Consider the following 24516-nt stretch of genomic DNA (forward strand, 5'->3'; position numbering starts at 1 on the left):
AAAATATCAATACACTCGATTAACTTCTTTGTCATCGTGAAAGAGTTCTTAAAACCTTCGCGTATCAAAGTGAGCCAGCTAAAGCTGCGAAGTTACACTTTCTACAACTCAGTTCGTAAATTGCGGCAGCAGTTCAAATTTTAATTAAACACTTACCGATAGTGACCACTGCTCCGGAATGTGATCTGATAAATTTTAGCAATTAATGTACAAACAAATATATTGTATACAATGTGTGACTATATAGACAGCTTTTTAATCTATATATTAAAAAATTGTAAGAAAGAGTATACAGTTTTGACTTTGAAAATTTAAACAAGAACCTTTGGTGTTGGAGTTTGCGTTTTGTTTCATTATGATCTAAAATCCTCTAAAATTAATGTATGTCCTTCCCATTTGTAGTGCCTCATATGCCGTGACATAGTGAGTAGACTCATAGTTTTTCAGTATGGCTAATGAAAAAACTCGGGTGCGTTCTGTGAATTGGAGCTACGTTTATGTGTGCTGCTTTGGTTAAGTTTGCAAAAGGAATATTTACTTATTATAATTACATATCTTATGGATAGTGCACATCTTCATTGGTTAAACATTTCTGATGACAGTTGCGTGATTCGATTCTCCCAAAATCTTATTGGAATTGTGTGCCGCATGTTATGATGATTAGAATTGTAGACTCCGCTAGCGCATCATGCATGTCCATCACTTGCATCGCGTCATTTGATAATAGATTCCTTTCAATATAGTATTGTCAACTGTCCAATAGTCTGAGAAAATATATACACTATGCAATTTAATTCGTAAAATAAGCTTTCGCAAAATATTAGTGATCCTCTTTGTAAACAAAGATTGATGTAACATGCCTCTAAATTTCTATTATCGATTCCTCTACAATTCTTTCCTTCGGGTGTCGGTGTTGTATAGAGTGTGGTCGTGTAAAAACCTCTTTGATTGCCAGCGCTGATTCCATGCGAAGATCCTTGTATGTAGTGTCTCCTCAGCAATCTTCAATCTAGTCATAAGCTGTTTTCGTTGCGCTGTGTAGAATACATTACAATGATGACAAAGAATACAATTATTATTTCAATTATACACTTGTTTATTTCGATAAATTACAGTTCTATTCCAAACTCCGATGTTTTCGTTTGTTGTCTTGATTGATGAATTCCGAAGACATCAAGTAATTTATTCTGATTATTGGGCGCTTGAATCCAGCGTTGATTAACGCAGGTGATATGTTGTTGCCGTGTTTGTATTGCTTCAACAACTTGCACTTTGTTGCGACGAACTTGCACAGTCTCTTATTGATGCTTCCTTGCTTTGTATGAAGATTCTTGAAATGGCGTACAAGAGAGTATTAGATGAAAATCGTCCGGTGGCCCACCACAATTGATATGTTTGTTGAGTTTCAATCAGTGATGATACATCAGACCTTGCACGACAATATTGAACTTCTGTTCATTCGACATCCTTGACTGGTAGAATGAAATCAATGTGTAGAGGCTCTAGTGGAATATATCACGTGATAAGATTTTTTATGTACTTTCCATTTCAACCGTTAGGTGTAATTTCAATAAATCCGTAATGAATCGTGCGATATAGACAGCTTGTATATGATAATTTGATCTGATTGCTTTCTTGATTAATGCAAGGCCCATTGCAATGATTACAATTACGTTTGGTCTAGTGTATTTCAATTCTTCGTTAGCAAACCTCAAAAAGTCCACCATCAATCCAAGTGGTCCTTCCGATGATGACGTGCAAATATTTTTATAACTATTGTAGATTCGGCATACAAGTTCTCGCATCTTGAATTCCATAATTTGCGCCATATCTCCGAATACGACCATGTCTAGGACGTATTGAAATGCAGCGATAATTGAATCGTTTCGAGACTCCTCCTTTTCGAAGCAGCTTTTTATCAGGTCATCCCATGACGTATGGTAACGAGTACAAAATCCGTCCATCTCTTCAATGTATAGCAATTGTCTGTTCTGTTTTGTAGTGCGCCTCGACATTTAATGAAATCATATTGGTGGTAATTTTATTTATTAAAAATTTATTATCGCGTTTAGAATGTTCCACCTGCTGTGAGAATTATGAAATTCAATTTACAAAAAGATGTGATGTGTAAGGAAAAAAAGGTTTGCTTTCAGTGATTCTATGTACAAGACAGCGCTAGAGCCCCTCCCCTAACTTGACTTGCTGGAGTCGGTTTATGGCTTTGTATATCAAGACTATTGTTGGATTCCCCTACTCCCTGCGGGCGTAACCTTAACGAAAGTGTACGGGAACTCAGCTTCCCTCTCTCACTTCGTTTCCACTAGTGTGTCCTGAATGAAAAAGACGTGTTTCTGTGATGTATATTTGCGCTGCGTGGTTACGAAAAATGTTTGCCTAAATTAATTACTGCTTTTCACTTTGTTTCAGATGATCACTCGATTGATATTAATAAAAATATTCTATTAGTTAGGAATGTTGTGTGCGTTGATTTCCGCTGTAGCAAACACTATAATTTGCATTTCAGATGAGCTGATTGTGGCTTCTGCATGTAGAAATTACTGTTGCAAAGTTATCATAAAAAATATGTAATTAAATTTGTTTCTCGTTTTCGAATTAGTATTGTTTCTATCACTGAATAAACTTGACTTTCACTCGATTGATATTTTGTTTCCACTATTGGGTCCTCAATGAAAAAGACGTGTTTCTGTGATGTATTTGCGCACTAGGTTAGGAAAAGGTTTGCCTAAATTAATTACTGCTTTGACTATGTTTCAGATGATCACTCGATTGATATTAATAAAAATATTCTACTAGATTGGAATGTTGTGTGCGTTGATTTCCGCTATAGCAAACACAATAATTTTGCATTTCATATGAGTTGTTTGTGGCTTCTGCGTGTAGAAATTACTGTTGCAAAGTTATCATTAAAAATTGTGTAATTACATTTGTTTCTCGTTTTCGAATTAGTATTGTTTCTATCACTGACTTGAATCATAAACTTGACTTTCACTCGATTGATATTTTGTGAGTTGAGAATAATGATTGCCTAATAGTTGTGTCTGATCTGAAATACATTAAATGCAATGTTTCTCGTTGAGTATTGTTTGCACCGATAATATTTTCTCGTTTGCTTAGAAAGTTTATTCTTAGATTTTTTGCGTTCTATTGTTTTTTGATATAATTCTTATTGTGTTCTTGAGAGTCGAATAATTCCAATGTCTATTTGCGATCAATAAAAATTTCGTCTCTGTACACCGATCCTAGGAATATTTCCTTTTGGAGAAAAAAATGTGAAAAAGACAGAGGATTTCCCCACCCCCACAGATTGACAACAGGTTCCATGCTTTGGGCTGTATAGATGGAGAGAGTGACCCCACCGGGCTGCATAGAGGGAGAGAGTGACCCCGCCGGGTCTCGAGTCTGGTTGTACTGTGTAAAGCATAGCTGTGGTGCGTGTTTGGATAGCTCTGTCAAGGTAATGTTTATAGTGCCTGAGTAGGATGAAAATTCTATATTGTTAGCTCACAAGGTTGATTTTATGATAGTTCAAAAGATATATTATTTCAAATTGTAATGTTTGATAGTTTGTTTCGCTATTATTTTCCGGTGTGTTGTTTACATGTTGGCAGATGCATCGTTCAAAGCGTTTCTCTGCTATTCATCCGTGCATGTTTATCGTTTTGATTGATTCTTTTTCAATTATTTTCCTGTCTGTTGTTTACCGTTGGTAGATGCACCGTTTAGGGTGTTTCTCTGCTATTCATCCATGCATGTTTCTTGTTTTGTTAGATTGTTCTTCAACTATTTATCCTTTGTGTACCTCTTGTTTACGTGTTGGAATTTGGCTCTTAGCTATTGATCTTGTTTCAGTAATATTTTCCTGTCTGTTGTTTACACTTTGGCAGATGCGCCGTTTAGAGTGTTTCTCTGCTATTCAGCGTTAGCTCTGTGCTGTATTAAATTATTCATCATGTGCCGTTCAAAGTGTTTCTCTGCTATTCATCCGTGCATGTTGATCGTTTTGATAGACTCTTTTTCATTTATTTTCCTGCGTGTGTCTGTTGTTTATGTGATAGGTTTTGGCTCTCTATTGATCGTTGTGTTTCTCATTATTTCCGTATGTCTATGCTGTTTACTTAATAAGAAATTGATTAATTGTGTAATGTTGGAACTTATCTTCCCTAATGCTCGAAAATGTTCATAACTGTCAGGCGTACGCCTCCCGTCTTCAACAAATCATGGCAGATATTATTAGACCTGGTTGTTGGCTAGGAGCGTGCTATGCGATAAAGTTCATTTTTTAATATACTTTCTGTGTTGAATTCATAAAACAAAGTAAGGTATGTAGTGTCTCTTAGAATGAAAATTGTAGGGGGAAGTCACGAGGATGATTTTATGATAGTTAAATGATAGTCTCCTCCTCTGTTGTTTTTGATTAACCAATGTAGTGTTATAGATTTGATTTCCTCTTGTCATCGTGTCCCATGGTCTTCCAGTTTCTCTGCTGTTCACATGCATATATCGGCACTTGTAATTAAAGCTCCAGTATGGTAGTCACGTATAATAATGTTCGACTTTTTATAATAAAACTTTTAATTTTGATTGCAATCATAGTGATTAAAAATATATTTTTCGATTAAAATGTGTCATAACGGAATATTAGCTGTTGTGCATGAAGTTACGTACATCTGTCAGAACTTTGTAATTAAAACTCCGCTAGAGTGCTCATGTTAGACTTTTTATAATAAAACTTTTAATTTTGATACACGCACCACCTGAAAAAAATTGCGAACGAAGTCGTCCCAGGGTGAAAAAATCGCCAAAGATATGGCCCGATGTTGTCAGTGTGCATGTCCCTACTTGCGCGCCCCATGAAAAAAATGCGAATGAATTCGGCCCAGGCTGAAAAATAGCCAAAGAAGTCGGTCCAGTGTGTACAACCATAAGTGTACGCTCAGCTCTTCAGCCAGCTGGTAAACACGGACAGCCCCTCACCTGCGCACAGCCAACCGCGTGCTGAAAAAAAAAATTGGTGGAGAAGTCGGCCCATACGCAAAAATCGCCAAAGAAGTCGCCCCAGGGCGCACCGTTAGCCTGCTTGTAAGCACCCGGACAGTCCCTCACCTGTGCACCACCCAACGCGCTGGAAGAAAAAATCACTAGAGAAATCGGTCCAGCTATTGTTCTTGAAGTTACATATTAGAACTTTGTAATTAGAGCTCTACTATGGTGGTCATGTTTTTATAATAAACTTTTAATTTTGGTCCTAATCGTATTGATTAAAAATATATTATTTGATTAAAATGTGCTACTCCTTCGGCTTAACTGAAAACTTGCGTGATTATCACTAATAAAAAATTGTGATACCCATTCAATGCTATTGCATCAGGTTTTTTGGCTAAGTTTTTCTCCTTCACACGGAGTCATAACATAATTCTCGACACTAATGACTTTAATAAATATATTTTCACTTGTACTTTTGTGTATGTCTATCCTTTGCATGTAAACTGCCTACTGCACACCCGTTGTAGCGGGGGGAAAATAAGATTGAATTCGACACAGATTGAGAAATGATGAAAGAAGTTGGCCCAGGCTGAAAAATGTGAGGGAGTAAGCGCGCACACAACCCTCCGGCCACGCTCCGCCCACCGGTAAGAGCCTCCACCCGAGCGCCGCCTGCCGCGCGCGAGGAAAAATACGCGAAAAAAGTCGAGTTGACGGTAGCGCTGCCCTGGTGGCAATGTTTGAGTTTCGCCACCCCGAAGACCCGGCATGACTGAATACTACTGATGTTCGCGACAAACACATAGTACACCCGGCTTTTGCTTGTCAAACGACGCGATTACATGTTATGAGGTAAATAAGTTGATGTTCTTCAGCTTGCATAATTTGATGTCAAGAATTTGCTTAGGTATCTGACTGATTTTCCCAATACTCTGCATCTATTGTACATGACGCTGTTTTCGGAAATGGCGTCTTAAACAAAATTTCACCGTGAGTATGGAAAGATTTTTGTGACTTTTAGAGCGTGTATCACGATGGTAAGTCTGTCGCGCCCAAAAACATATTATGTATGTCCACTCCGTTGCAACAAACTAGCAAATGGCGGAACGAAGTAACTTTGAACGCGTTCACATGAAAAACGGGTTTCGATGTCGATGTCGGTGACAACGCACATCCAAATTGCCAGAAATTCGCAAATTCGCATCAGGTTTGCCGGTCACAGAAAAGTTGGTCATCCGCCAAAACAGCAAAAACACGTCTTGCAACATGTTGTGTTGATGTTTTTGTCGAGAAAGTATGTCACACTGCCACAACATGTGTCTTGTTATGATGTTGGTTGTGCTGTCTCACCAGGGTGACATTCTCGCCGGCAAAACGCGAAACACCGACAGCGTCCGCGGCGCCTGTCTGTCGATGTCTGGTCGTGTGTTCGGTGTTTTGTTTTACAGTGTGACATGCCTTAAAGGAAGTGCCTTAGGACGAAAGTCGCTGACCATTTGGAACACAGACTGCTCTCCTTCTTGGGGTACACTATATTTTTATATTTCATTTATTTTCTTTATTCTTTATAAATGGTGCTTTGATGCAATGTAGCGCTTACTTTGGTACGGGCAAAGTCGCAAGTACACGTAGTCTATTAGTGGATGAATGGCTTCCACTACTTTTCTTGCATCCGCATTGTAGGGTACCACGGGAGACAATAAAGAAGCTAGCCAACAACAACAACAACTACATGAATGGTTATGGGATGAGGTGATTCACGGCAACAATTGCGGTACCATACCTCAGTGCCTGTGGGTTAGTACATGAGTGGGATGACGATGAAAAACATTAGGCATACACACTCGCCCACACACACATGACAGACGCAAATGAGGTATCACACACGTGGGTGCGTCGTAACTGATGGGATAGTAGTTCATCCGGTCGGATACCGGAGATGAAATGCCGTGAAGAATACATCTCCGCATTCATGGCAACAGCTCTGAGGTCACAGGAGTTCAAGCAGGTTTGAAGACGTCAGGAACACATAGAATGAGTGAAGGCATTGACGGTGCTGCACAGGGTTAGACCAAGGACCCAAGATTGCTGCAAGGCTAAGCGGTTTGTTCTTGAGACGGGTCAGCTGTTACTGGAGCAGTGCTCTCTCCGAACTGTATAGAGGGCAGTCGATGGACGTGTTGAATGCTTGCCACTATGCCGCAGTTGGAACACGAGATGGTTGACGCATAACCAGGTCTATGTCTGAACTGCGGGTGAAGGCCACATTGAGGCGAAGTCGATGCAGAAGGGAAGTGAAACAGCAGGGCAAACGGCCTGGGAGAGAAAACGACATAGTTGGATCGACGGCGTGCAACAAAGACCTGTCTGTAATGTCCCGGCGATATTGTTGGGATGCCATTGGTAGGATCATCGCCGACAAGAATGCCCTCCTGTCACCACGGGTCAACATATTCGGTATCACCGCCTGGCATTGTCTGGCAACAGCAGCCACTCTGTCAGCCTCTTCATTTCTGCTTAGTCCACAGTGACCTGGGATCCACTGAAAAGTGATGGAGTGACCTACGTCGCAAAGACGCTGAGCAGCGCTAAGGATGTCCGTGACAATTGGAGCCAATGTACCTCGTGCACCCATGCACTCTATGCACTGCAGACCTGCCCTGGAGTCCGTGTATACAACCCACATTCGCTGAGCTTCGTGTAGAGGATACCGCAGGAACGACAAGATGGCGTAAAGCTCTGCGGACGTAGAGGAAGTGCAGTGTGCCAGGCGATACCCGTGAGACACCTGGACCGTTGGAATAACGAAGGCGGCCGATGAACTTACAGGTGTGGAAGACCCGTCGGTGTAGACGGCAGTGTGCTCAGCGTAGACGCTTACCATCATATCTAATGACATCTGGCGAAGGACTGACGGTGGCACTTCATTTTTTTTAACGTTGAGTCCCGGAATGCCGGGGGAGATAGAGGGCAGTGGCAGAGCCAATGGCGCATGAGCCTCATTCTATTCCTGGTTGGTTGATTGGTTGGTTCGTGTAAAAAAGAAAAATATGGATAGGTTGGCCAAACTCTACATTGACCCAGCCACTCCAGTACGCTTCGCTATACCAGGGATTCTAAAACGATGTGCTTTCCACAAAAGTCAACAACAACAACAACACCTTTATTACAAGATGATGACTGGGGAGTTTCCTCGCCACATCCACAAAAGTCTTACGGAATGAGATAGTGGAAAATACGTCGATATACTGCTGGCCATGCAGTAACCAAGTACTTTCTTTTTGTCAAGAGGGCCGTTGTCGTGTCTGTCCAATGTATTCCGGAAAACAGCACGACTTGCCGCCAATGGGCTCGCAGCTGAGCAGTATGGGATCTGTGTCCTCTAGCACTATGCATGCAGTCTGATGTGGGAGCTATCCCGATACGGTGTACAGAGACTCTGACGGTGTAGAAACACGCCGTTCCTAACGAGGGAACTGTGCGCTTCTGTGTTCTCAGAGACATTACACGGTATACATCCGGCACAGAGTTACCAACGATTCACTGAGTAGAGCTACTGAAACTACCAGTGAGGATACCGGGTCACTTTTCAAGTCCAGGCCGGGGTTTCGAAATTTATCCCGTCGGATCCCGGGATTCAGTTAAAACCGACACAGCGCGCATACACAGCTTCGTAGTTCTGATGCTTCCTGGAAGCGATTTGTGTGTTGTCTCCTCAGCGCCCTTCCCTACATGCCAATCAAAGCATTCGTCCTAACCTAATATTTCCATTAGTTTTTAACATGCGACGCTTTTTACAGAAAACCCGACGAGATCTCTTTTATGTTCTCAAATAAGTGGCTTAGGTTTATTCGCAGATGTCACGCATGGCGCACATCAATTTATTACGTATACACAAATATCAAAACCTGGCAAGCAACGGGAGTAAATGCCACAGACCGATTAATGGTGAAAGGCTGGGTTTCGAAACTCAAGGCGGATTATTTGCCAAGGGGGTCGTTGGCGGTGTGACGAAGGTTGTGTTTGTGGAGACCTTTCGTTGCGGCCCCAAGGGTTTTCTCCAAAGCTCCTGCGCTTAGCGTCCAGTCTATCTTCGACCACCTGAGAAGTAAAACGACACGCCGAGTGAATCGCCTGTCTTCTGCGCAAAGTCGCTATATTTCTTTTTTCTTCTCGTCGTACAAATTAATCCGATCACCAGACATTCTTTGGTTTCTTTCTCCCTGCACGAGCAAGGCGCTACACTACACAGTTAGTTCGACGACGCCAATTTCTCGAAAGAACGAGGCAAGGCTCGGAGCTCGGACGTGAGACGCAGGCGTCAACAATCGAAGCCCGTTGACTTGCACCGCACAAGGTAACTGGAGTTAGGGGCAGATACAGACCCACGGCTTGGGGGGGGGGGGGGGGCTCCTGTGTCGAAGCGCGTAGTGAGCGAGGGGAGAGAGGACAATGAAATGTATAAACTAATGCTTTGGGGGTGACCGCCCCCCCCCCCGTATCCGCCACTGACTGGAATATATGTAGTAATTGTCACTTCGTCGTACGCGTCACGATTTTGTTTTTCTATATAATGTAATCCATTCTAGATTTGATTGCCCAGCACTTCCCTCCCTCGTCCATTTTAACACCCCAGCTAAGGTGCTTAGACAATCATACGCATTTCATGTCGATAGGCATTGTGGTAGCTGTCCTTTATCACGTGTTATGACTAATTTTAATAATATCTCTCGTGAGTGCGATTTGGACATTTTTGCGAACTTTAAATATTTCATCTCAACTTGTGGGTGATAAGTTATCACCGCACAAGTATCACCGGTACCATCTGTACACGTGGGACTCGTGTTAGCGATGAGGGGCGCTGCAACGATAGCTAACGGGCTGTAAAAGCAAGGCGAGAGGCTTTCTCGGGGGTTGGGATTTCTTCTTCTTCTTCTTCGTCCGACGGAGAATGGCCATTAGCCCCAAAGGAGATCGGCTAGGGCTATGAGGATGTCCAACTGTGCTATGACTTGGGATTTGGGACTGTACTATGACTTGGGATTTCAACTGCCGTACCGGCTGGAAGCCACATCTTCTTCTCCCTGTTACAACAAACAACAACTTTATTTTCGGCCTTGGAGAGTGGGGAGTTTCATCGCAACAGGCGATACTCTACCCCATTTCTTGGTAGAATGGGGGGAATAAAATAACGAGCCCCTTTACAATAACGATCGAAGTCCGATGGTGTCCAGAAATGTCAGAAGAGCTTTGAGCGCAGAGCGTTGCTGGGCTGGATTGGGCCAGGGACCAAGCAATTTCCGTAGGGAGAAAGGGCGAGAGTCCAGCTGACGAAGAGACTCGGAGAGTGTGGTTCGGGAAGGTTCGTAGTGAGGGCAATGAAGAAGAATGTGCTCCAGATCCTCAAGAGCACCACAGTGGCAGCAGGTGGGAGAATCAATTTGTCTCAAGCGGTAACGCCACTGAGCTGTAAAGGCCACATCGAGGCGCATGCGGTGGATTAATGCAGCATCCTGACGAGATGTGTTTCGTGGCATGCGGAAAGCGAGCGTGGGATCAACTCTGTTCAACATAGAGGGGGGAAGAATGTCGGTTGTCCGTTGGCGGGAAGCCAGGGGTGTCACTAGACGTCGCAGAATTGAACGGCGGTCTCCTCTGAGCAGAACAATACGGGTCCGGTTTCGAGACGAGGGTGCTGCTTCTGCGGCGCTGTCGGCCTGCTCGTTCCCCACGACACCACAATGGGCTGGAACCCACTGGAGAACTAGCCTGTGGCCTGCGGCGCAGATAGTGTGGTAAGCCATTAACACGTCTGTGACTAGGGGTGCGGATGGGCCTCGTATGCCGGAATTTTCAATTGCTTGAAGTGCAGATTTGGAGTCTGTAAAGACTGCCCATTCCCGTGGTGGAAAATCAGCGATGTGTTGTAGAAAGAAAAGGATGGCATAGAGTTCCGCAGCTGTGGAGGAGGTTGGATGTGAAAGGCGTCTTCCGTGCACGACGCCTTCGGATGGAATGACGAAGGATGAGGCGGACTTGTTGTTTCGGGACGCGCCATCAGTATATGCTGCCGTAAACGTAGAAAACTTCTCGTCTACCAGAGCATGAAAATGGGCTCGGAGGACTTGAGGGGGGACCTGATCTCTTCGTTGCAGAAGGTTTGGGAGGCGTACAAAAGTGGGCGGTACCGGTAGAGACCAGGGGGCTTCCGGCGGTATAGTGTCCTTAGTTATGAAGCCAGTGAGAGTCTGGCGTGTCCTCTGCGCTACTCGATAGAAGTCGCTTCCAGGGCGGTATCGAATTTTCCTGAGTAGCTGGTGGCGGGGAATGTGAGCACGCAAACGGAGGTAGTGCCGAGCCGTTTCCCGTTCACGGAGAACTTCAATCGGGAGCTCACCAGCTTCAGCCAGTACTTGCCGTGTTTCAGCCATTCTTGGAACTCCGAGGCATCGACGAAGGCTTCGAGCAAACAGGGACCGAAGTGTATTTATTGAAGTTGTTGATATCCTGTGCAGAATAGGAAGGCTGTAAAGCACAGTTGCCCTCACCAATGCCGCGTGAACCGCGAGCAGGGAACGCTGATCACAGCCCCATCCTGAGCCAGAAAGATGTTGGATTGCGGGGAGCCATCGCTGCACTTTAGTTTCAAGGTGTTTAATGTGCCGAGCCCAGCGCAAGTCCGAGTCGATTACCACGCCAAGGAAGCGGTGAAAGCGTACTGGTTCTAGCTTCTTTAAACCAAGCCAAAGTGGGAAATTGGCCATAGCTTTACGCGTGAAAGGGACCTCGACACACTTTTCGGGTGAAAGGTCCATCCCGAGGTGCGTCAGGTACGTATGGATATTGTTTAAAGCGAGCTGCAGGCGGCGCTGGAGAGCCGGGCGTGATTTTCCTACTGTCTAAAGGGCGACGTCATCTGCATACACGGAGAACGACACTTTGCGAGGAATTACTGATTGTAGGCCTGCCATCACCACGTTAAAGAGTGTCGGGCTGAGAATGCTCCCTTGGGGGTCTCCTTGGGGAACAGGATGCTGAGGGCTTTGGCCTTGGGACGTACGGACAGCCACAGTTCGGTCCGTAAGGAAGTCTTGGAGCCAGATGGAGAGCCGACCGGATACTCCAAACGAGCGCAAGGCGTGCAGCACACAAATGTGCGAGACGGTATCATAAGCGCGCTTGATGTCGAGGAAGACCGATCGGACGATCCGTCGATGGGCTCGAGCATGTTGAACTGTAGAGACTAGGTCGAGAACTGGATCCATGGAGCTTCGGTGGCGACGAAATCCAGCCATTTCGTGAGGGAACGCACGTTGTTTTTCGAGCCACCAATCGAGGCGATGCAAAACCATTCTCTCCATCAGTTTCCCCACACAGCTTGTCAGGCTCACCGGGCGAAAGGAGGATAGGGCATTTGGGGGGTGGCCTGGTTTCAGGATGGGAACAACCAAGGCCTCCTTCCATGTATGTGGTAAATATCCTTGTTGCCAAGACGTATTATAGACATGAAGGAGAGCTTGGAGTGACCGCCCGTCAAGGTTTCGTAGGGCGGCATAGGTGATTTTATCGGGCCCAGGGGACGAGCTGGCGTTCACAAGCTTCAACGCTGCCTTTAGCTCGATTAGTGTGAAGTCGCGGTCCATAACTTCCGGGGGACGGGGCCAGTCGTGGTGAAGTTCAGCCGTCAAACTGTGGACAAAACTGCGGTGTAGGGGCGTGGTCGAGGCAGCCGCCGGAGTCGTTAGTACCACACAGAAGTCCGTCGCAAGCGTATTCTCGTCTACACGCTGAACGATAGCCAAGGCCGCGAGAGGATTCTTTTGAGGGGGCGCCTCCTTCAGAGATCGGATTGTCCGCCAGATCTTCGTGGCCGGATCGAACGGTGAAAGGTGGTGGCAAAACTTACGCCAACGCTTCCTGTCCTCGTTTTTAAGTTCTCGTGTTACTTTAGCTTTCATCCGGCGGTATTCCACAATGTCCGTAAGTTGCCCTGTCCGACGAGCCGTTATTTCTGCTGGGCGACGTAATGCTCTAAGGTGATTAATAGCGGGGGAATGGCCGATATGGCCTGTTACCCTTTTAGACATGACCACCGCGTCCTGAATACCGCGGGTAATTGCTTGAGAGAGAGCCTCTGGGGACATACCGGTGTGCACAGATGTTCTGAGGCCCGCATGAAAACGTCTCCAGTTTGTGAAAGAAATCAGTCCAGCAGTGGCTGAGAGGGGCAGTCTGTCGTGCGAAATATATAGAGGAAAATGATCGCTACCTCTAGTGTCGACGTCCGTAGCGCACGACAAGTGGCGAATTATGTCGGTTGAGGACCACGAGAGGTCCAATACATCAAGTCACATTGGGGATCGCATGTAAGTGGGCTCGCGGTTGTTCAGCAGGCACATGTTATTATTCTCCATTGCCTCCAACAACCTCCTTCCCCTACTGTCCGTCCTTCGGCTTCCCCAGGCCGAGTGATGTGCATTGAAGTCCCCTAGCACAAGCGCCGGGGCTTCCAGAGAACCAAGTAAGCGTTCGAGGTCACTCCACGGGACCTGTACCGCGGGACGGATATAGATACTGATGACCGTTAACAGCATGGGGCAAAGGCGGATCCTGCATGTGACGTAATCATAAGAGCGATGACAAACTGAGCCGATGGGTGCAGCAACGAGGTCATTGCGAACGTATAGCGCTGCTCTACTCACAGGGGAATGATGAGAGCGATAGATTGTGTATCCATTACATAGGTGGGGAGTAACGCGTTGCAAAGTAGTGCGTTACCGGTAACGCGTTACATTCGAGTAGTGAAATATGGTAACGCATTACAATTGGGAGAAAAGTAATGAGTAACGTAACGTCATTACATTTTTAACAACTAACGCGTAACGGCGTTATGCGTTACTGCGTGTTCGGGAACATGAAAGCTTGAGCGAGGACCGTGCCTACAGAATCCGAGAAAATCCCCGATTTTTTCTATTCATCTTCAACAATGACAAGAAGGTCACATCGACACCCACGAAGAACGCAAAAGAAGGGTTGTTGACCTACCCTGGTTGAGGTGTCGCCTTTGTTCACCACCTCTGTTTTTCACTCCCTCTGGTATTTTTCGGACGAATGGGGCAAAAGCGGCAGAAAAATAGCCTCTACCCTCTGAACAAGTAACAAAGTACCCAGGAATTGGCTGTGTGGATTTGTACTGTATGAGATAAAAGGTCACCGTCTCTATCAACCTTGACAAGGAGCACTCACTGGTCATTAGGCGTCCTCTCAGCCCAACGGGCGAAGCTTACCGATGAAAATTTTGAACATCAACTACTTCTGCGTTGCAATAAATCGTACATGTAAGTTGTGTTCATGCGTGACCCTTGTTTGTGCCTAACATTGCTTGTATTGCTTTGCGGAATGCACTTATGTGAGTCAACCAAAAATGGTACATATTATAAGGACAACTGGTGGAGTAATGCAAAAGTAACGGCATTACTTATCAGAAGTAACGGCGTTAGTAACGCGTTACCTACTGCCGCAACAGTAACGAATAACGCGTTACTTTTCGAAAAAGTAGTGAGTAACGGTAGTGCACTACAAAATAAAAGTAACTTCCCCACCTATGATCCATTAACACGATGTGTACAATCCATGCCGTGTTCGCATATAGCTATGAAAGGGAACTTGTACTGTTGGAGATGTAATTTAAAATCTGGGAGCTTGTTACGCAGGCTTCGAGGATTCCACTGCATGGCCAGGGCTTTTTTATACAATTCCGTCATGCTGATGCGAAGATAATGCCTCCAGTGCCAGAAGCGCTTGAACCTCGGGCAGTTGCGACGCACCAGGAAAAGCAGAGACAATGGCCTTAAGGGCAGCGGGTACCGCTGAGAAGAGTCCCAGAGGAGGCATATATTGGGGGGCTGATGAGGGTGCTGGTTCCGTCACACTGGCGTAAGTGTTTGTAATCTGTCTTGATGGACGAGGAGGCGGTGGGCCTGTGATAGGCGTAGCCGCGACTGTGTTCAGCGACCCTCGTTTACCTGGTGCAGATCGAGGGGGTAGTGCAGGAAATTCTTGTGCATTTGTACGAGACGGGAGTGTGGCACTAGCATCTCTAGGAGCGTCAGACGGAAGTCGTAGGGTTCGGTCTTGGTGCCTCTTGGTGGCGGCGGTCTTGACAGGACATAAAGAAAATGATGCGGGATGGCTGGATTTGCAGTTAGCACACTTTGGCTCTCTTTTATTGTTGCAGTCTGATCTCCGGTGAGGTCCGGCGCAGATGCCACACCGTGTAGAACCTCGGCAATTTCGTGCAATATGGCCAAATCGTTGGCAGTTAAAACACTGTATGGGGCCTTCTATGTACTCTTGGACTGTGAAGGTCTGAAACCCAAGGGCAATTCGGGGAGGAAGACGGATTGTAGGTTCAAAAGTCAGGATAACGCTCCGTAACGGGGTGAACACATCACTGCTATCTTCTGCTAGGGAATGCCGAACCTGTCGCCGTGCTGACAAAACCCCTGCGTCTTTAAGATAGAGCACGAGGTCGTCGTCCGAATACTCTCTTGGAACATCATATATCTTGCCCATATTTCTGGCGTACGATTGGGGTATGGATGGTATCACCGGAATGCCAGCTAAGCACTTAGCAGACAAAAGGTTGCGGGCGGCTGCTTCGGACCGTACGGAGACGAAGAGAGAACCATCTCGGTGGAAACGGTGGTGCATAACCTGTTGTTGGTTTAGCAGGCGTATCTCACTAGCGACCGCATTAGGATTCACCTTCCAGAAGGAGTAGTCAGTAGTTGCTGGTCGAAACAGTATGGGAATACCGCCGGCTCGGTTCTTCTTGTAGGTGACAGTGGTGAACGGGTCATGAAGTGAAGTGGCTCCCTGTTACTGTTGGTAATAAACCTTTTGTTCCTTGGTTATTTGGCTGTGCTGGGTCTTCTCTGCTCGCTGAACGAACGGGCCGACGCCCCGAGAGTGGGAACCTTAGGTTCCCACAAGCTTTAGTGTGATTTTCTTTCTGACTTTGATATGTTGTGAGTGCACATTTACATCTGTTTCAGACCCTGTATTTCTGTACTTGAGTATTTTCCCATTTTTAGACGTGCCACTATTACCTTTACTAGTTTCTATTATGTTGTTGACTGTGTTCGTGTTTGGGGTGCACCATCACCTAGGCAACTGCTGTTCATGGGCACCATAAAAATACCAATAAATAAATAAATAAATAAGGTTTGACAGCGTACTCGTGTGGCGACATGCTGCACGTGCTGTAGGGTAGGGCTGCGGACATGCGGTTCTTTGTGACGTGCGCTGGACATCTCCGACACACGTTGCTGCCAGCAATGTTTACCTCCCTCACATTGCTACCGTCCTCGGCCGGGGTCGAACCCGCGATCTTCAGCTCAGTAAGCTGCCGCTACCGACGGAGCTACCGAGGCCGGCTTGCACCGCACAAGGAAGGAAATATGCGTACGCTATTAGGGTGCTAAGGACCAAGGATAGTATAGATCACTCAAACCAGCGCTAGAAATTAAGCAAACTTGCAATTGTTCCACAGGTCGTAGACGCGAATGCGGCAACAGTTGGTTTGCAGTATTCCCGTAATGCACGAAATATTCTTACTTTTTTATTTCTTTTTGTTTAAAGAAAATCCCAGGATTTTCGAATTGGGGAAATATCGGATACCAATGCTAACTGAAACAAGAGCCCGTTTTATGTGCTCGTTTAATTTGAGGAAACATGAGGCTCCCACGTTTTCTCTCCCATGCAGCGATCGATTTCAATACGATATGCGCCTTATAAGCAAAAGGTGTTGCTCTGAATATTAATCGAACAGAGGTCCTTCGACAGAAAGCCATACTTCAAATATCGGTAACGTCATCTCATTTTTCATGCCACGATCGAGTAGTTATGTCTGCATGCAAATCCAACACGCCCTCACATATGTTTCGATCTGTTCTCCAGTTTTACTTTTGAAACTGGTGGATCTTATTCTGCATTACATTTTTTTCCACTGTTTCCTTTCGTTTACATTATGTATCTTTCTTTTTCCTAGGGTCGCACCATGTGCATTTCTGCGCTCCTTGTGCTGCTTAGTGGGTTTCTTTCTGTCTGAAACGAATTGATGGCTGCTTGGAAGGTCGCCGAATGAGCATCAAATGCAGGTTTTTCATTTCTTTTTTTTCCCGACGTATTCCGGGCAAGTAAAACGTTCAGCTCGACAAATGTGACCTCACAAAAAAAAAAGAAAAATAAAACAGCATAAGGGCAAATGCCGATGTCCGCCGCACTCTTAGAAAAATGGGTGGAGTAGTTATACGTTTTAGGAGGTAACAGTTGTCGCATATGTTCCTAAAAGGTTGAAACGTTCTACCTGCTACCTCGCTCGCAAGACAGAACTTCACCGCATAGCATGTTGTCCGCCAACAATTGCCACGAATGACAGGGTTTCCGCTTCGGATACGGTTAGCGAGGGGAGCGTACGCCTCTTTGTAGCATTTTGGATATATGATAATTACTTTTACCACCCTTTTACACCCCTTATCAGACGCTATGTTGACCTAGGTGGTAACTATAAGTTGCCATATTTTCACACCATTTTTTCTTACAGTGCGCAATTAAGGTCTTAGTAAAGCCCCTGCGTCGGCGACGCCCATATCCACTCGTGGTTACGAATACGCCCCTCCTTCGCTCTTTACCTGTATCCCTAGATGCTAACGACATTCTTGATGTAGAGTAGCTCTGGTGGGTTCAAAAAACGAAAGAAAGAAACTGCTGTTCGTGGTAGTATGACTGAAATGTATTTGCTCAAACGAGGTTTCGATGATTTGATTTGATTTTAAAAGAAAAAAATGGAGATGGTAGTCTCGAGCCACTCGGGACTGGCTACTCCAGGACGCGTTATTAATAAAAGAAAGGGAAACTACACTAACCTCGACGCTTTGAAACGCTTTTGAAAGAATAAATGAGAACATCATCACCGAGCTTGTCACCAAAAGCGAAGTCTCAAGGCACTAAAACCAAAGAGTGTCACAATGTGTCAAACAGGTCCGTCGAGACGAGAAATTGCACAAGGGCGCGCATGGCAGGTATGAGCTGATTTGCTGGCCAGCACCCAATAACCTTTTGGGTGGAGTATGGCCGATTATCCAGGCGAGACAGGGACGACACAAGGGTACATCGGTGTGCACTGTACCTCGGGCAGTCTTGGAGTATATGATCCACGTCCTCAACTACATCACACAGACTGCGGTTGGGGGACGGGACCATGCCGAGCTTAAACAAAAGTCGTCCACTGTATGGCACGTTGAGGCGAAGCCTGTAGATGAGCGACGTGATGGGTCGAGGAAGCGCTGACGGCATATAAAAACGGAGATCTGGGTCCACCCTGCGCAGGAACGACGTAGAAGGGACACTTCTGCGCCAGTGTTCACTGCAAACGAGGTTTCCCCCCCCCCCAAAAAAAATGTTTCTCTTCATTCATTCTTCATTTATGAATGGGGAAAATAATGCCAAAGCAATATTTATAAGTTCATGTAGAACAAACAACAACAGCTCACACAAACAACAACAGCACATGTACTTTTTTTTTAATCATTCGCATGTTTCATCCCCAGAGACGATACTGTACGATATCGCTCGCGGTAATTTCATAGAAATACAATAAACTTTTACTCAGCATCGAACCATCGATAGTCTTGGATTCTGTGTACATTTTATTCGTTGCGAAGCGTAATTCGGCTCACGTAATTGGGCAAATCTGATTTCACGTATGCATTCTGTAAAACCAGCTTGAGACATTTTTGATATTATTTTTATATCAGATAATATTAAGCCCCAAATTTGCCCCAATTTCTTTTCCTTCGCGAGTGTGGTTTTCGAAGCAGTTTCCTCAAACACGACCTCTCCATGTACAGGGGATACAGGTACGTCCTGCCACTACAATTAAAAGGACTTCGCACAGTTTAAAGGGCTTGATCTGCTGCCGAACGTTGCGGTAGCCTCTGTTACAATCCCAGTGCAAGCCCTTCATTGTATCTTTTTGGCACCTTGATACAAGTCGCTTGAGTCATTGTAAAGGGCCCTGCTGTCGCCTTTTCCAAATTTTGCGGTAGTCTCCGATACAATCACAGGAGAGGGTCATAAACATCAGCCGTCACGTTTTTATATGTATGTAATATGTCTTTGCCACCATGATTGAAGAGGTTTTTGCCTGTTTTAAAGGGCTCTGCTGCAGCCTTTTATGGAGTTTGAGGTTGCGTACGTTATAATTCCAGTAGAAGAGCAATCGCATAAGCCGTTGCGATTACGTATATGACTTGGGAACTATGATACAAGGGGTATCGACCGATTCAAAGGGCTCTGCTGCCGCATTTTCCGTATTGTGCAGTAGCCTCTTTTACAATACCAGTAGAAGGGCATAGCACAGGCCATTGATGACATATCTTTGGCAGCATGATACAAGCGGTCTCGCCCGTTTTGAAGGGCTATGCTGCATCATTTTCCGATATTTGCAGTCGCCTGTGTTATGATCTCGGTAGAATGGCATAGTATAGGGTGTTGATAATAAGTCTTTGACAGCATGACGCAAGGCGTTTTGCTCGTTTAAGAGGGCTCTGCTGCCACGTTTTCCGAATTTGGCGATCGCCTGTATTATAACCCCAGCAGAATAGCATTGCACCAAGCCACTGATGACTTACATTCTTTCGCTTCATGATACAGGGAGTGTCGCCCGTTTTGAAAGGCCTTGCTGCCGCCGTATCCGAATTTCGCGGCCCCCTTTTGTGCAATCCCTGTAGAAAGGCATAGCATAAGCCGTCATGAATATGCCTTTGGTACCATGATACAAGGGGCAAGGGGTTTCGTACGTTTCAAAGGACTCTGTGCTGCTGCCTTTTCAAAATTTTGTGGTCGCTTCTGTTGCAATCCCAGTAGAAGAGCGTCATAAGCCGTTGATAACATCTGTTTGGAACCATGATTAAAGAGGTTTCGCCCGTTCTGAAGGACGCTGTTTCAGTCTTTTACGGATTTTGCGGTCGCCTCCGTTACAATCCCAGTGGGAAGGGCAATGGCATATGCCGTCACGAATATGCCTTTGGCATCATGATACAAGCGGTTTCACCCGTTTTAAAGGGCACTGCTGGCGCCTTTTCCAAATTTTACGGTCACCACTGTTAAAATCGCAGTACAAGGACCTATAGTATAAGTCGTTGATAATAGCTTCGCTATGCAGAATACATCAGTGACTCATTGTGGTGTATTCCTTGGATGCCCCTGCCGTCATCAGGGTTGTAAAAGGTTGTTTTTTTCTTTACTTTTCGCAAAGAAGTTGGCAAGTGATGCAATGTTTCAGAAGCAGACTGTGGGTCATTTCTTGCAGGTAGACGTGTAAGCGAAGCATGACTTCTCTATGCGTGCTGCACTTCGAGAAAAATTGGTTGATTACCATTAACAGTGAAATTCAATTCAGTGTATTGTAGTAGTAGTGTGTAATTAATAATAGTATTAGTACTCGTAGTGTGCTCTATAGTATGAGTCGTATAATAAATTTTCTCAAACAATTCAAAAGGTTCCGTAAAGGATATGTGTTTTCATGTATGATGTCTTTTCCTCACACTTTAGCACTAGTGCTCGTAGGTGTCTGCTGCCGTGTAAATGTTCGGACTGCCGGCGATTTGCCGTGCAAGTTCCCTTTTGTGTCTCGTATCTTGGCAAGTTATTTCCTTGCCATATCGTCGCAGCTCTCTCATGTTGAATTCAAACGGCACGTATCAGCTTTTAGTCCGTTGCGCAACTCGTACCAGCAGCGAAGAGCAACGACAATTTCTTCTTTGTCATTGGTGTTGCGGCTGGCACTATCATCAATGCGCGTAGGAGCCAAGATGCGGGACCCGACGTGATAAGATATCTGCGTGATTTCTAGTGGAGCGAACCATAGGGGGGTATATGTTCATGGATACATATCTTTGGGTATATGCATTGGTGGCCAAGCTGTATTAGGCAATCTCAGGAATTTCGGGGGGGGGGCCTGGAAAAATTCAGGGGGAGTGTACACCATCACTGGAGAAGGGGGTGGGGTAATGAAACTCCTGGAAATGACCGCAATTATAGCGAAGTGCCTTAGCGTAAAAAATATAGAAAAGAAACAGCTGAGCCGTACAGTTATTAGGCATTCGCATATACAATTCATCAGTGAAAATTTTCACTTGACGCACCAACAGAAACAAATGAGCTGCCTTTCCAAATGAGACACTGAAAATTCGAAAGGCGTTTCAAGTTCTTCGTACATAATTCTTCACGAACGATTATCCCAGTGTTCGGGAGCACTGAAATTGTCGGTTTACACAATGTATTGTGGATTTTGCTTACATTTGCAACGTGAAAAAGAAAAAAACAAGAGAAAGAGAAATAATTAAAAATGTTCACACAAAGACCCTCGTACATAACTGCTCCATCTCTTTTTCCCCCCTTTTTTTCTCTGCGCCTCTCTGTGCTCCGTATAGGTTTTCGCGCATGATATCCGAAGGGCTGCTGCAATATTGCAAGCCCATGAACTTACTGCTCGAATGTGTATATGTACCTCCTAATATCGACAGGAGCAGCACTGCATCGAGCAAGAGTAAAAACAAGGCCTGAAAACCTGGTTTCTTCCCGAATTCTTCATTGTTGGGGGGGGGGGGGAGGTCAGCTTTATTCTCTGTAGTGGTCAAGAGCCCTCGGGACACACAGTAGCTGACTAAAAGCAATGCACATGCGGCCTGCGTGTGTGAGGCCCCTGGTTACCCTGATCTAAGCATTGCCTCATCTTCATCGAGAAATACATAATGTACTCGAGGGCGCGTGGCACTTGTGTATCGTAATCTCGATAAGAACAACTTTTGGATGTCTAATCGTCACCGGCGGTACTCTGCCCTGTTCCAGTCTGGCTGACCTCCTCCTTTTTCTCTCTTAATAAACATATGCCCCCCCCCCCCCCCCCCCGAGCCGAGGAGTCATCTCCTCTCGAGTTTCATTTATGCAGATGTTCCGCTATCCAGACACTTTCGCAGGAGACGGCAGATGCCGGCAGAACGGGAGTTGACTGTAACCTTTGCGTCGGTTATAGTTCGAGGAATCAGAGAACCAGTTCCGTGACGTCACTCTCGCTGGCGGGGCGCACGTGGAAGGACTGGCTTTCCGTCTGACATTGACTCTCTTGCAAAGAGCAGTGCACAAAAAGCTAGTCTTCATTACACTGTGTGTGCGTAACTCGTGGAAGAATGGATGGCGACGTCGTATTGCTGAACATGTCGAACACATCGCAGGATCCTGGAGGAGGATGCGTGAATAACGCGTGCACGGCGTCTTTGGATTGCAACAATGACAGTAAGCAGTGTCCGTTAGACGCTAATGCATTCAGAACAGTGGGCAACAGGTGTGTTGGTTGTGATGCACAGCAGTTGACACAGCAAATGGCTCTCCAACTATGCACTCATGATATTTCAGAGAGGCGTAACATATCAGTGAGCATAGAGACTAAGGTACCGCTGAGGGCGCCTTCTAATCTGTTATGTCACGATAAGAGGAAAACTGATTTTTAGTTGTTATTGTGCCATTGTGCAAGTTATTTCAGTATACGGCGCATTCTGCGTTTGAGGTACGTGTACTGAAGTCTTCGGACTCAAACCTCCTTGAGAAGTTACACTCGCAACGGATACATGAATACATGGTTGTTGTGATGGGTTTCACCGCTGGAGATACGATGCTCTGCCCCATTGCATGTGGGAATTCTTGCGTGAATGAGGTAGGAACCAAGTGGTAAAACGCACATACACACAATGGATAGACATCGCGCACAGAGACACAAACACATGCAAGTTGCAATAGTTCTGATATGCACGTATTTTCATAGACCGGTAAGACTGTGTTAACATATCTGTGTCGTATCGCGTCCAAGATTAGCATATCCGGACACGTAAGTAGGTGAAGTTACAATGATCATATTATTAAATTTACTACTAGTCCACCAACGCAAAATATGTATATGCAACAAGACGCAAAATTTTGCCCTCAATATATAACCATATTCGTCAGTGTTTCATACTCAACTGCTTTTCTGCGTTATGAGTGTTCTAATCTGGAAGAATTATTACAAAAAATTGTGACAAATCGTCGCAAGCGAGATTGTATGAATGAATGAATATGGCGAGACTGAGGGGGAGAATGCAGAAACGCTGCAATGTTAGTAATTGGCTTCAGGTGAAATAGAATAGTTATTAATGCAATTCCGAAGGCACATTCCCATATCATTGTCATCGTGTATCTGTCTCTCTCTCCGAGGGTACTATAGAGTTTGAAGAAATTAACTATGTTACCCGTGCAGCATTTTCTGCGCCAAACATCGCGCAAACAGCTACGTCATGCTGTCTTGATTGCCAACGATATTGCTTTTCGCGCACTTCAATCATTTCTTACTTATTCATCTAGTTATTCGTATTTGCAAAGCTGTACCAGTAGGCATACAGAGAAAACGAAGCCGAGGCTCAGTGTCTGCGTGTAAGGAGCGTACTCACAAGAATTGCACTGCAGCCCCCACATGTGTTGCTATCATCGCGAAAAACTAATATCTGGTCGGGACACCCTGTGACGAAGATCCCCAGTTGGGGAGAGATGGTCGTCTGCTGCTGGGATGATGACATACGGACATTATTAAGTGAACACATGTGTATACAGGGTGTCCCAGAAAACATATAATTGAATTATAATAAAAAACTACGCCAGCTAGAATGATGCGGTCAACAATATTTGTTCTTATTAGGTTTTTGCCACCTCCTAATGTGAATGTCATGTACTCAAAGTTTCATTATGTAAATATTTGCGAACTGAACTCGGAAATTTGCCAAGTAAAGGTCACTTTTTTACCCCACCAATATGAAGAGCGTGCCGAATTCACTCAAATTCATGATAATTCACAGTGATATTCACGAGCTATCCCATCGAAAAAAATAGCCCAATATCATGCTTTTCGGAGCACCGGACCATAGCGCGCGGTGACCTTTTGAGCGCAACCGCTCTCAGTGCGACGAACGGAGGTTCCGAAGCCAGCCCACAAAGTGATAGTAGAAAAGTAACAGTTCCTAAAATTGGGAGAGGGAAAGCATTATCCCAGCGAAAGTCCGTGATAAGCCGTGCCTGTTTTATCTCTTTCTGGGATGTCGGGGAGGGCTGGGTTTCCAACCTCCTTTCGTCGGACTGACAAAGATTGCGTTGAAAAATTCATCGTGCACTATTCTGTGCGACCTCCGTAGAGCATGATGTTCGGCTATTTTTTCCGATGGGATAGCTCCTGAATATCCCTGTCAATTATCATTAATTTGACTAAATTAGACACGCTCTTCACATTGGTGGGGTAAAAAAGTGATCTTTTCTAGGCAAATTTCCGACTTAAGCTCGCAAAAATTTACATAATTAAACTTACGTTACACGACATTCACATGAGGAGGTGGCAAAAACCCAGTAAGAACAAATGCCATTGAC

General features: G+C 45.2%; 1 protein-coding gene across 2 annotated transcripts in view; it reads left to right on the forward strand.

Annotated features, from left to right (window-relative positions):
- Nucleotides 1-22160: 22160 nt before the first annotated feature.
- Nucleotides 22161-24516, forward strand: part of LOC135385323 (ATP-binding cassette subfamily G member 4-like) — a 62262-nt gene continuing 59906 nt past the window's right edge. For both annotated transcript variants that reach the window (XM_064614576.1, XM_064614578.1), the window contains exon 1: nt 22161-22365. In XM_064614576.1, coding sequence (XP_064470646.1) covers nt 22260-22365 — 106 coding nt within the window. In that variant the 5' untranslated portion in view covers nt 22161-22259. The remainder of the gene's footprint in view (nt 22366-24516) is intronic.

The sequence above is a fragment of the Ornithodoros turicata genome, chromosome 2 (genome assembly GCF_037126465.1).
Source record: "Ornithodoros turicata isolate Travis chromosome 2, ASM3712646v1, whole genome shotgun sequence".
Classification (NCBI taxonomy): Eukaryota; Metazoa; Arthropoda; class Arachnida; order Ixodida; family Argasidae; genus Ornithodoros; species Ornithodoros turicata.